This window comes from Glycine max, chromosome 7 (assembly GCF_000004515.6).
Source record: "Glycine max cultivar Williams 82 chromosome 7, Glycine_max_v4.0, whole genome shotgun sequence".
In the NCBI taxonomy this organism is placed as follows: domain Eukaryota; kingdom Viridiplantae; phylum Streptophyta; class Magnoliopsida; order Fabales; family Fabaceae; genus Glycine; species Glycine max.
Window position 1 is genome coordinate 39,059,866 of NC_038243.2, and position 13,497 is coordinate 39,073,362.

The window sequence follows — 13,497 nt, forward strand, 5'->3', positions numbered from 1 at the left end:
TCACAATTTAAACTTTGATCAGTTGATTAAAAGCAGTTGTTGGTTACTCTTTTCAATATTTGATTTTCAGTTTTTTTTTTTCCACGTAGAACATGACCATAAATCAGGGACGCACAAATGACACGGTGCCACGTGACCCAAAACCCACATGACCATATACGTCACCGAACCCCAACACATTCGCGTAATAATATAAACCACCGAACGAGGGCATTCTCGGGAAAACCCCTAAATCCCCACGCCAAAATCTCTGATCACTCCATTTTCTCTCGTCTCTTCGCTCTTTTTAATTTCTCTCTCCCCATTCTTCCTCTTTCCGCCCCCCACCGACTCGCTCCCTGACCCGCTCTGACTCGCCACCGACTCGGTCCCCGGCCGGTTCGGTCCACACCGCCATGGAGATCGCTCACGAGCCACCGCCTTCCCTCGACGGAAGCCCCTCCGCCGCCGCCGATACTCTCGCGAATTCTCCGTCGTCCTCATCGTCTTCCCCTTCCTCCTCATCCTCCTCCTCTGCCTCTTCGCCGCGCGGCGCGAAGAAAAAGGAGATCGAATCCACCGCGTCGGCGCCGTCGCCGGCACCAGCTCCGGCGCCGTCGAAGTTCGACGATGAGGAGGAGGAAGAAGAGGACGTGTGCCGAATTTGCCGGAATCCCGGTGACGCCGAGAATCCGCTCCGGTATCCGTGCGCGTGCAGCGGGAGCATCAAATTCGTGCATCAGGATTGTCTCCTTCAGTGGCTTAATCACAGCAACGCGCGCCAATGCGAGGTTACACCCTCTCTTTTTTCCGCCCTATTTTTTCGACGGTGTTCGACGTAAATTAATGTGTTTTTGAGTTTTTGTTGGATTTGTGATCTTAATCTTGTGTAAATGGATGTGTTAATAGTTATTTTTATCATAACGGGGCGTGTGTCTTGTGCTGCTTTTGTTTGATTAATGAAGCAGGGTCTTACCGGAACTTGTGCTAGGATAGGATAGGATAGGATAAGTTGTCTAGTGATGAAGATAAAGTTTCAGAAATTTCCTAATTTTGTTGCTGAGAATGATGGAAAGTGGAAACAAAAGCAGGTGCTGTCTCTTCGTGTTAAAATATTGAACGGCTAAGGATGGAAATGTGTTATTCCCGTTTGTGTGTAAATCTTTGTAGTTGAAAACTAAGAGTGAGTTGCTGAGGCACAGCAATTTTCTGAAGCAGCTCAATATTGTTAGGAAGATAATAAAAATTTGAACTTCACAGCATAATCAAAAAGAGAAGAAAATGAATCACTCTTGGTCTTGCAAGAGCTAAATGGAAACGTGTAATTATGCGTTAGACTTCTAAGCATACTGATACAGTAGGTATGTTTTAAAAGTTATGCATATCCTATGTTCAATAGTAGGTTTTGCTTTGCACCTACACCTAATATGTCAAAGGTCAGATAAACCCTCCCAGATGTACTGCTGCCTCGTTTTTTTGTATTTGATGTCTTCCTTTTTTTTTGTTAGAGCCTTTTATTTTTTCTAAATGTGCTTCATATGTGCTGCAGGTCTGCAAGCATGCATTCTCCTTCTCTCCAGTTTATGCTGAGAATGCCCCAGCGAGGTTACCTTTTCAAGAGTTTGTGGTTGGAATGGCAATGAAAGCTTGCCATGTTCTTCAATTCTTTTTGCGCTTGAGTTTTGTGCTATCTGTGTGGCTCTTAATTATACCTTTCATAACATTCTGGATTTGGCGATTAGCTTTTGTGAGGAGTTTAGGTGAAGCCCAGAGGTTATTCTTAAGCCATTTATCGACAGCAATTATTCTGACTGATTGCCTCCATGGTTTCCTACTTTCTGCGAGCATTGTCTTCATTTTTCTCGGGGCCACTTCTTTGAGAGATTACTTTAGGCATTTGCGAGAAATTGGGGGACAGGATGCTGATAGAGAAGATGAAGTGGACAGAAATGGTGCTCGAATTGCTAGAAGGCCTCCTGGACAAGTTAATCGTAACATCAACAATGGTGAGGGGAATGGTGAAGATGCTGGTGGAGTGCAAGGAATTGCTGGGGCAGGTCAAGTAATTAGAAGAAATGCTGAAAATGTTGCTGCAAGGTGGGAGATGCAAGCAGCACGACTTGAGGCACATGTCGAGCAGATGTTCGATGGTCTGGATGATGCTGATGGAGCAGAAGATGTTCCCTTTGATGAACTTGTTGGCATGCAGGGTCCAGTTTTTCATTTGGTTGAAAATGCATTTACTGTAAGTCTATCAGCATCGTTTTATTGAATTTGAACTTGATGTGGGAAGCCTTTTGAAAAGCTAAAACAGCATAGGCGTAGCTCATTTGTTTAATAACTTCTCATTTAATTAATTTTCATAAAATACTAAATTCCATTACTTGATAAGTGTTTACCAAAAGTATTATTTATGTTGTGTATCGAGACTTGTCTTCTTAGTGTGCTTCTTTGGGGTAATGGATGAGATTTACTCCTGATATTAACTTCTGTCATTCCATGTGGATGGAAAGATTTCATATAACCTAAGCTGATGAAATTTTAATGTCTATCTTAGATAAAATTATAAGTATTAAGTACTTTTGCTTATAAAACTTCAATTAGGAACTTGTAATTGCATGAACCTCAACTGATTGTGGGATGAGTTTTGCTCATTAACCAAAGCATGAGTACTTCACTTATTATGATTATTTTTCCTATGTTAGTTAGTCATTCTATTCATCTAACTCTTTCTTTTTAGTATAAATTGTATTATCTTTTACTGAAACATGAATATATTTCTCTGGGCGATGATTTTCCGATGTTTAGGGGCAATATTATTATTGACACAACAAATTCTTATTTTTGAAAATTATGACCTTTTCTAATTAATTTTGTTAAAAATCTCTGTTTTATTCTTTGGAGAAACGAATTTTCTATTTATCACATTTCTTATTTAGAACTAAATGCTTTTTTCTCTATGCAGGTGCTGGCAAGCAATATGATTTTCCTTGGTGTTGTAATCTTTGTGCCATTTTCATTGGGCCGTATCATACTCCATTATCTATCCTGGTTCTTCTCAACTGCTAGTGGCCCTTTGTTGTCAGCTGTGGCCCCACTTGCAGACACATCTCTTTCTCTAGCAAATATTACTTTGAAGAATGCATTAACAGCTGTTAAAAACATGTCATCTGAAACTCAAGAAAGTGGATCAATTGGTCATGTTGCTGAAATGCTGAAAGCAAATGCTAGTGAAATGTCAAACATAACTTCTGCTTCAGCTGTTATCTTGAAAGGAGGGTCAATTGGAACTTCAAGGCTTTCTGATGTTACCACTCTAGCTATTGGATATGTTTTTATATTGACTCTAATTTTCTGCTACTTTGGAATTGTTGCTTTAATTCGTTACACAAAGGGTGAGCCTTTGACCATGGGAAGGTTATATGGCTTTGCTTCTATAGCAGAGACAATTCCATCTCTCTTCAGGCAGTTTTTGGCTGCGATGAGGCATTTGATGACCATGGTTAAGGTTGCTTTCCTTTTAGTCATTGAACTGGGGGTATTTCCTTTGATGTGTGGATGGTGGCTCGATGTTTGTACCATTCAGATGTTTGGGAAGACAATGGTTCACAGAGTTCAGTTCTTCTCTGCATCCCCTTTAGCAAGCTCATTGGTTCATTGGGTTGTTGGTATTGTGTACATGCTACTAATTAGCATATTTGTCAGCCTTCTTAGAGGGGTAACTTCTTGTCACGTGATATGATTTGTAAAGCTCTGATTATATTGTTATCCACTGTTTCACATGGTTTGTTTGTTTCCAATGGCAGGTTTTACGTAATGGAGTTTTATACTTTCTTCGGGACCCTGCTGATCCAAACTACAATCCATTCCGTGATCTGATAGATGATCCTGTGCACAAACATGCTCGCAGGGTTCTGTTATCTGTTGCAGTTTATGGGAGTCTGATTGTGATGCTGGTATTCATGCCTGTCAAACTTGCCATGCGGATGGCACCTTCGATTTTCCCACTTGACATATCGTAAGCTTACCCCTTAATCAATTTTAGTAGTTGCCATGGATTGTGTGTCACATTAATATGCATGTTTTTGCAGGGTATCTGATCCATTCACTGAAATTCCAGCTGACATGCTGCTCTTTCAGATTTGTATCCCATTTGCAATTGAGCATTTTAAATTGAGAACAACTATTAAATCCCTACTTCGCTATTGGTTTACTGCTGTTGGTTGGGCACTTGGTTTGACTGATTTCTTACTGCCTAGACCCGATGAGAGTGGTAATCAAGAAAATGGAAATGGGGAGCCAGCTAGGCAGGAAAGGCTACAAGTAGTACAAGCTGGAGTGCAAGATCAGGGTATGGTGCCATTTGCAGGCGATGATTTGAACAGGGCCATTAACACAGTGGGAGAAATGAATGCTGGAGAGGATTATGATAATGATGAGCAGTCTGACTCGGAGTGAGTTCCTTGCAAATTGAAATCCTACAACTATCATTTATGAATTATCTTATATTGCCCTCTATCTATTTATTTAGTTATATTACATTTTTGTGAGTAGATATGTGGGAAGATGAAGGCATGACTGAGTCTTTCGTTTCATGATTTTTGGGTTAACGCAATGCATGAAAAAGTTTGCTAGAGCCATCAGTTTCTTTGCAGATGCATGTTTTAGCTATTGTTAGTTACTGTCACCATCTAATAAAATGTTTTTCTGTGACTATAGCAGTTATGCCTTCGTGCTTCGCATTGTGCTTTTACTGGTGATTGCTTGGATGACTCTCCTTGTCTTCAACTCTGCTCTGATAGTTGTACCAATTTCACTTGGGCGGGCACTTTTCAATTCTATTCCTCGCCTTCCCATAACTCATGGGATTAAATGCAATGGTATGTAATTGATTGAACTAGCTTTCAAGTCACTGGGCTTTATAATGTGTTTATAACCTTACTTCTTTTCACAGATCTGTATGCATTTATCATTGGAAGCTATGTGATCTGGACTGCTGTTGCTGGAGTTAGATACTCAATTGAGCAAATAAGAAAAAGGAGATCTTCGGTTTTGTTTGGCCAATTATGGAAGTGGTGTGGCATTCTTGTGAAGAGTTCTGCACTTCTGTCTATATGGGTAAGGATGATTCCTCTTGCTGATCATGTTACCAAGGCTGACCCTTTGATTTTGCATAGATCTGTATTTGCTTTTAAGTGATTAATCCATCTTTTTTTGGTCACAGATATTTGTTATCCCAGTGCTTATTGGGCTTCTCTTTGAGCTTTTGGTCATTGTGCCAATGAGAGTTCCAGTGGATGAAAGTCCAGTATTCCTCCTTTATCAAGACTGGGCATTAGGCCTTATATTTCTCAAGATATGGACTAGATTGGTGAGTTTGTTTCCCTTATTATCAGCATTTTCTGTCAGTTTCTTTTATTGGCTTTATTTTTTTTGTGGAAAACTTTTATAAGCTTATCTAATACTCAAGGTGTGTGAATAGATTATGAGTGATGTGATGTGGCAAACCTCCTTTTTGCTTTAAAAAAAAATCTGGTCCTCTGCTGCACTTTAGTTCTAGTAAATGTATTCTGCTACATCAGAATCAATAAAACAAATTCCTTGATAATATCAAATTTCTGGGATGTTTCTTTTTTTTTTTATTCATAACAATGGCATTATGTGATTCATGTAGCCTACCTCACTCAATGGTATAAGACTTTACATTGTTGTTCCTTTATTTTTATTTTTTTCATCTATCTTTTTTCTAAAGACTAACAATGTTTTATGTAAGTTGCTGACAACCTAACTTAAACCTCCTTGTAACCTGGGCTTGGGAGTTGGGACTGGTTATATAAATGTTGGCTTCAAATCATTAAATAGCCCTACATAATCCCAATGAAACGTTTTATCCATGTAGCTAACACCGTTTTGGGGTAAAGCCTGGTGGTTCTAATCTACAATTTTTTTGCCATATATGGCATCGTTCTTCATTTTTTCTGGTTGGAATTTTTTTTAAGAAAAAGCATCAAAGGGTATTGTCAAGGGCTGTTAATACTGAATTATGGTATATTGTAGGTTGGTAAGAATGAATATAATTGGATAATGAGAGTTTTATTAGAGGGGAAACACTTGGTGAGTTTTACCTGCTTTGTTTCTTGGAATTGTAATTAGAGGAAAGTGTTTTACCTGCAGAATTAGTTGATGAACTACAACTTAATTTCTTTGCCATCTAAAAGTTTCAGATGATCAATTTACATTCAGTTGACGAAGAATTATCTACCTTGAAAAAATGTTGAAATCTTTTCATACCCAACTAATAATTTGACTTGTCTCTTTTTTGGTCTCCCCCTCCCATATCTGTCAAATTTATTGTATACGTCCCATTTGTAAATGGTTACCTGTCTCCCCAAGGTTGGTTATATATTTGAGATTGTTGACTTGGTTCTTTCATTAGGTTATGTTGGACCACATGATGCCGCTGGTGGATGAAAGTTGGCGAGTCAAATTTGAGCGAGTGAGAGAGGATGGTTTCTCCAGGCTGCAAGGTCTTTGGGTCCTTCGGGAAATTGTACTTCCGATCATAATGAAGCTGTTGACAGCATTGTGTGTACCCTACGTTTTGGCCAAAGGTGTATTTCCAGTGCTTGGGTATCCCTTGGTAATAAATTCTGCCGTCTATCGGTTTGCATGGTTGGGATGCCTCTCTTTCAGTTTTGTGTGCTTCTGTGCCAAGAGATTCCATGTCTGGTTCACAAATCTCCATAATTCAATACGCGATGACCGGTATCTGATTGGCCGGAGGTTGCATAACTTTGGAGAACATGCTGAGAAAGCAAATGTAGCAGAAACTTCTACAGGGGAGCAGGAAGCTATTTTACTAGGTACAGGTTTAAACCAACAAGATCACGAAGCAGATGTTGGACTACGGTTGAGGCACGTAAATCAACAGGTGGGCTGAATTGTATTTTCAGGGAGGAAGGCCACTGTGTAGGTTGTGAAGCCTCGTGCTGACATGGTTCATGAATCACTGATGTATACTCTACACTTGTGTTGGGTTAGTTATAATACCTCGTCATGACACACCTGTGCTTATAGTTAACGTTAAACATTTTGTGCGTGTCGTTTAAAATTTAGCTAATAGGAGGAAAATAAAATTGTTGATAGCGCATTTTTTTTTCAAAGAAATTCTTTGTGAAATAGGGAAGCTGGTCTTGATCGTCTGTCTGAGATATACTTAAATAACATAGTTATAGTAGTTAATTGTTATGGTAATTATTTATTAATCAGTAATGTGATTGATTCGGTGCGCTTAACTTCAAATGCATCATGTTCATACGGTTAAGTAGTCTTTGGAATGTAATTTCTTGCACTAGGAATGAGTATGTAGATAGATGAGTATTGACCGAGCCAGTACAATGTTCCCCAAGTTAACTCTTGAATGCAACATTTTAAAAACTGCACTAGAAATTAAACCGATGAGACTAGGTTCATAGTTTGATTAGTTCAACTGGGTATAAGATTTCCTTATTGACTGATTTTGATATCTTGCAAGCATATACGTATTTAAAAAATGTAAAAACTGCACTAGAAATTAAACCGATGAGACTAGGTTCATAGTTTGATTAGTTCAACTGGGTATAAGATTTCCTTATTGACTGATTTTGATATCTTGCAAGCATATACGTATTTAAAAAATGTAATAAGCATTTCGAATTTATAAAGCTCTGAATTAGTTTGGTTAAAGAGTTGGGTATTTAAATGAATCAATTTTAAAATTCAATTACCTTACCTAATTTTGAAATTATCAGGAATTAAGAGGATAATTTATTGGAGCTTTCTCTTGTAATCTACTAATCAAGGGTCATGCAGAATTGTTAGCCACTTATTCATGGACAACAATTAGCTTGGGATAAACTATAAAAGGGAATAGTAAATCGATTGGTTGGCCAATTAGTGGAAAAGTGTCTTAGATATCAGCTGTAACCATTTTTAGATAGAAGCCAATTCTGTAGCTGATAGCTACGCCAAGTTTGGCTTAAGGATGAAAACCTCGTACTTCCAGTCCAATGTGCTCGCTGCCTTTGCATTTTTAGCTTATTCTTTTAACACTTTGTTGTTTAGGAGTTACTCTATGTTTTAGGGCATCTTGCTCCTTATAACCACCCCAAAAAATTAGCTACCTAATGTTAGCGAATATACAGGCTACCTAATTTAAGTAAATCCAGAAGTTTAACCTGTTTTGCAGATCTCACTAAAAATACTAAACGCAAAAAAAAAGCAGTATTTATAAATTGAAAAGTTCCTTTGGGATCTTTTATTTTTAATAACGTGAGAACTTTTAATAATTGAGGATTATATACTTATGTATCCTACTTAAGATGTAATTAGTTTTCATATGTTTTATGTAGGCACATGACTAAATATCACCCACTAATTACTGTTATGTGGCACTTTCCAAAAGTTCAACGTATTGCATATATTACTGGTTTTTAGCCTGAGAAAATGCTTATTGGTACAAATAGAAAATTCACACCCGTCTTTTAATCGGGCGATAATCGGTGGATAACCGTTCTCTTATAATTTCCATAAATAACACATCCTACTAATTAGTATTTTAATTTTTTGCTAAATTCTGCAATAATTTTTAAACAAAATGGTAGTGTCCACATTGAAAGAACAATCTATTTAATGAAAAAAATTGTATTTGATTTTCTCTCTTAATACAAAATTTTCTTAAACTAACGACAAACATCCATGTATCGCAAGTAAAATCAATCTTTGACTTAGTAGTAGGTTAGAGAAGACTCATGAGTCAGACTTATGGTCTCTAACCTAGGACAAAAGAGAAAAAAAATAAAATGAGTGTTTATGACTTGTAGTAATTTTTGCAAAAGAATTTACCATCCAGTTTTTTTTTCATGAATTTTCACATCAAATTTTTTGTTATTTTATAAATTTTATCACTTAAATTTTTATTTTTTTGCGTATTTTATCATCACATTGATAATAAAATAATTTTTTTTGTGATAAGTCACCGATGGTAAAATGTGTAAAAAAACAAAAAAAACAAACTTAGATGATAAAATTTATAAAATGATAAAAATTGGTTGATAAAATTTTCAATTAAACCTATAAATTAATATTTTGAAAAATGATTTAAGAGATACTTTGAGACACATCAACCTGTCCTAGTGCTCTAATTTTTTTTTTTTAATAATTATGTGTCAATCACTAATTACTATCATGTGGTTCTTCTAACCCAAAGTACCCCATATCAATCTAACTTGGAATTCTATATCCTTTAATAAAAATAATTTTATTATTATTATATTCTAATTATAAAATTTATTGATTTAATTATATAGCATACTAGTTATATAAATATTATTTATTTTGAAATATATATGATAATTATTTTAATTTATGTTTTTTATTCCACATTTTAGCTCTACATAATGTTACAGATTGGCATATCAACAAGTCAACCTAGTCTGGTCACATTATTGAGACTAAATTAGATTGAGTTCAATCTAAATATATGATCTTATAAAAAATTCGGATAGGATAAAATTATACATACAAATGTAGAAGACTTACACTGGGATTGCATAACTATCAACAGCAGCAGGCGGAAATAGGAACTACCTGGAAGGTGTACTCAAAGGTAAGAGGGTGCAGAAAGAAGGAGGCCTAAATAAGCAGCAAAGAAACAGTACCTGAAAATACAACAATTACTCACCAGCAACAACAACCACCAGTATAACTAAAAATAGCAGATAACATCGATGAAGGCTACAAAGTCTACACGAATGCAGGCCCAATGGATTTCAAGTCACATCTAGAACAGAGGAAGACACTACATAGTAGGAACCAAAGTAGCCCTAATCTGCTGGAGGAAGCAATAGCTCAATGGGAATTGGCAAAAGAACTGGGGATGTCATGTGGGACAGAACAATAAAAAATTATTGAAAAAATTTCATCAATGGAGACCAGAGATAGGAAGGAGGCAGCAGTACTGGGAAAGAGAACCAACCCATCATTAATATCATATCTTATAACGTCAGAGGGTTAGGGAAAGGAGTGAAGTGGGCAGCAATCAGAAGATTGGTAAAAAAAAAAATACCAAGCTGATATGTTGTGCATACAGGAGACCAAGAAAGAACAGGCATGTGTCAAGCTTTGAGGGGGGAATCTAAACTGAGTTGGGAAATACAGCCTCCGATAAATACAACTGGTGGATTGTTATGCATATGGAAGAAGCAGATATTTAAAGTGGAAAGAAGGGTTACTGATAGGGGCTTCATTCTATTAGAGGGTGTGTGGACTCAAGAGATGTAGAAAATATTTATTGTGAACGTATATGCACCATGTGATGTTGTTAGTAAGCGTGCACTATGGGAATCTATCAGGCAGCTTAAGAACCTTGAACCTTGTGGTCTTTGGTGTATTCTGAGCGATTTTAACAACATTAGACATCCATCTGAGAGAGTGAGTGTGACTCAGAGGGAGGGGGATCTCAATAATATCATAGAGTTCAATGACTCGTTAGCAGACTTAGAAGTAGAAGAAGCACCATGTATAGGGAGAAAATTTACATGGTTCAGACCAAATGGGGCTGCAAAGAGCAAATTAGACAGATGAGTGGCTGTCTAAGTGGCCTGGAAGCACATAGTTCATTTTGGACAGAAATTTCTCATATCATTGCCACATCCTGCTTAAAGCTAAAAATGTGGATTGGGGACCCAAACCCTTTAGGGTTCTAGACTGCTGGCTAAAAGATAAGACATTTCAAAGATTAGTCAAGGAGAGCTGGACAAACACACAACCAAGTGGTTGGGGGGGGGGATATTCGCTGAAAGAAAAGATCAAGACACTCAAGGGGAAAATGAAGTTGTGGAACAAAAAACAGTTTGGAAACACATTTAAGAAGGTACAACAGATCGAGTCTGGACTAAACAAGCTAAAAACTAGCAGCAATGACAAACAATTGTCCTCCCAAGAATTGAAAGCCCGTAAAAAGCTATAGGAGGATCTGTGGACTGCTGCCCAATCACACGAGTCCATGTTAAGACAAAAGGCAAGAACAAAATGGATTAGAGAGGGGGACTGCAATTCAAGATACTTTCACATGCTCATGAACTCTAACCGCAGGAACAATGCAGTCAAAGGGGTGCTTATTGAGGGATCACGAGTCGAAGATCCAACCAGAGTGAAGGAGGAAATTCATAATTTCTTCCAGTCCAGATTCAATGAGCCTGATTATGGAAGACCAGAAATTAACGGGACCAGATTCAAAGGTATTGGATAGCAACAAAATGATTTGCTGGTAGCATGTTTCCATGAGGAGGAAATAGAGTTAGCTGTATGTGATTGCAGAAGTGAGAAAAGCCCAAGACCTGATGGTTTAAATTTCAAGTTCATAAAGTTTTTTTGGGAGTTACTAAAACCCGATATCACCCGATTCCTTGATGAATTTCATGTCAACGGTATCTTCCCAAAGGGATGCAATGCTTCGTTTATTGCCCTAATCCCCAAAGTGAAAGACCCACAATCTCTTAATGAATACAAACCACTAATAGGCTGTGTTTATAAGATAGTGGCCGAGATCCTAGCAAACAAATTGAAAAAGGTGTTGACGGACATCATAGATGAGAGACAAACCGCATTCATAAAGGGAAGGCATCTGTTGCACGGTGTACTGATAGCTAACGAAGTAGTGGAGGAGGCAAAAGGGTGCAAAAAACCTTGCTTAGTGTTTAAAGTAGACTATGAAAAGGCCTACGACTCTGTCTCAAAGGAGTTCCTAACATATATGATAAGGAGATTGGGATTTTGTCCCAAATGGATATAATGGATTAGGGGCTATCTTCATTCAGCATCAATGTTGTTTTGGTTAATGGAAGCCCCACTAATCAATTTACTCCGCAAAGAGGCCTCCGGTAAGGGGATCCCCTAACGCCCTTGCTATTTAACATTGCTGCAGAAGGTCTAACAGGTCTTATGAGAGAAGCTATGGACAAAAAGAGGTTTAACTGCTTCCTAATGGGGAAAAATAAGGAGCCAGTTAGCATTTTACAATATGCTGATGATACCATTTTCTTCAGGGAGGCCACAATGGAAAATGTGAAGGCTATAAAAACAATTCTCAGATGCTTTGAATTAACATCAGGACTCAAAATCAATTTTGCAAAAAGCCGCTTTGGGGAAATCTACAAATCTGACCAATGGTGGAAGGAGGTTGCTGAGGTCCTTAATTGCATCAGGTTGTCCATGTCTTTTTCCTATCTCGGTATCCCAATTGGGGCAAATCCAAGACTTAGTGAGATATGGGATCCTATCATTAGGAAGTGTGAGACAAAACTAGCTAGATGGAAACAAAGATACATTTATTTTGGAGGGAGAGTCACTATAATTAATGCAGTCCTAACAGCGCTTCCAATTTACTTCTTTTTCATTTTTCAGGGTACCTAACAAAATAGTAGAGAAGCTGATCAACATTCAGCGCAGATTTCTATGGGGCGGAGGAACAGAGCAAAGGAAAATAGCGTGGGTCAATTGGGAGAAAGTATGCCTCCCAAAAGATAAAGAGGGATTAAGCATAAAAGATCTACGAACGTTCAATACAACACTACTTGGAAAATGGAGATGGGAATTATTTCAGCATAACGGGAAAATGTGGACCAAAATATTGTTGTCAAAGTATAATGGGTGGAGATCCCTAGATGATGAAAGACGAAGCAAATATCATTCTCATTGGTGGAAGGATCTTATGTTGCTCAATCAACAGCATGAGACAAGTGCACTCAAAAACCAAATAGAATGGAGGGTGGGACAGGGAGACAAGATCAGATTTTGGGAGAACAATTGGACAGATGAAGACAGACCACTAATGACAAAATATCCTAATCTGTACCAAATCTCAAAGCAACAACAGCAAACCATCAGCCTCATGGGGAGCCATAATGATGCAGGTTGGGAATGGAACTTTAGCTGGAGGAGAACCTTATTTGATAATGAAGTTGCAATGACTGCAGAATTTATAGAGGAAATAGCACAGCTAACAATACACCATAATGAAGCATATTCATGGGTATGAAAGGCTGATCCGACTAGGAATTATTCAACAAAATCTGCGTATAACCTACTGTCGAAAGCAACAAGGGGGGAAAATGATGATGGGGCTTTTGAGGTATTGTGGAAACTTAAGATCCCACCTAAAGTGGCAGTGTTTGTATAGAGGCTCATTAGAGACCGATTACCAACGATGGTGAACTTGAGAAGGAGACAAGTAGACATAAATGACTCGATGTGTCCATTGTGCAACACTTTGGAGGAGGATGCAGCCCACTTATTCTTCAATTGCAGCAAAACCCTCCCCTTGTGGTGGGAGTCACTATCCTGGGTGAATACAGTGGGTGTTTTCCCTCAAAATCCCAAGGATCATTTCTTGCAACACAACAGTGGGACTGCTAATGGAATTAAAGCTACAAGATGAAAGTGCTAGTGGGTAGCTTTAACATGGACCATATGGCAGCA

General features: G+C 37.9%; 1 protein-coding gene across 2 annotated transcripts; it reads left to right on the forward strand.

The window, feature by feature from the left end:
* Window positions 1-213: 213 nt before the first annotated feature.
* Window positions 214-7,233, forward strand: LOC100811171 (probable E3 ubiquitin ligase SUD1). 2 transcript variants are annotated; one of them, XM_003528472.5, is made up of 9 exons: window positions 214-770; window positions 1,529-2,224; window positions 2,945-3,697; window positions 3,786-3,997; window positions 4,071-4,433; window positions 4,699-4,859; window positions 4,934-5,097; window positions 5,204-5,350; window positions 6,416-7,233. In XM_003528472.5, the coding sequence occupies exons 1-9, from the start codon at window positions 396-398 to the stop codon at window positions 6,917-6,919; spliced, it is 3,375 nt and encodes a 1,124-aa protein (XP_003528520.1). In that variant the 5' UTR covers window positions 214-395; the 3' UTR covers window positions 6,920-7,233. The 2 variants fall into 2 exon arrangements, with proteins under 2 accessions (XP_003528520.1, XP_006583895.1); XM_006583832.4 differs by having other exon boundaries at window positions 4,702-4,859.
* Window positions 7,234-13,497: the final 6,264 nt, after the last annotated feature.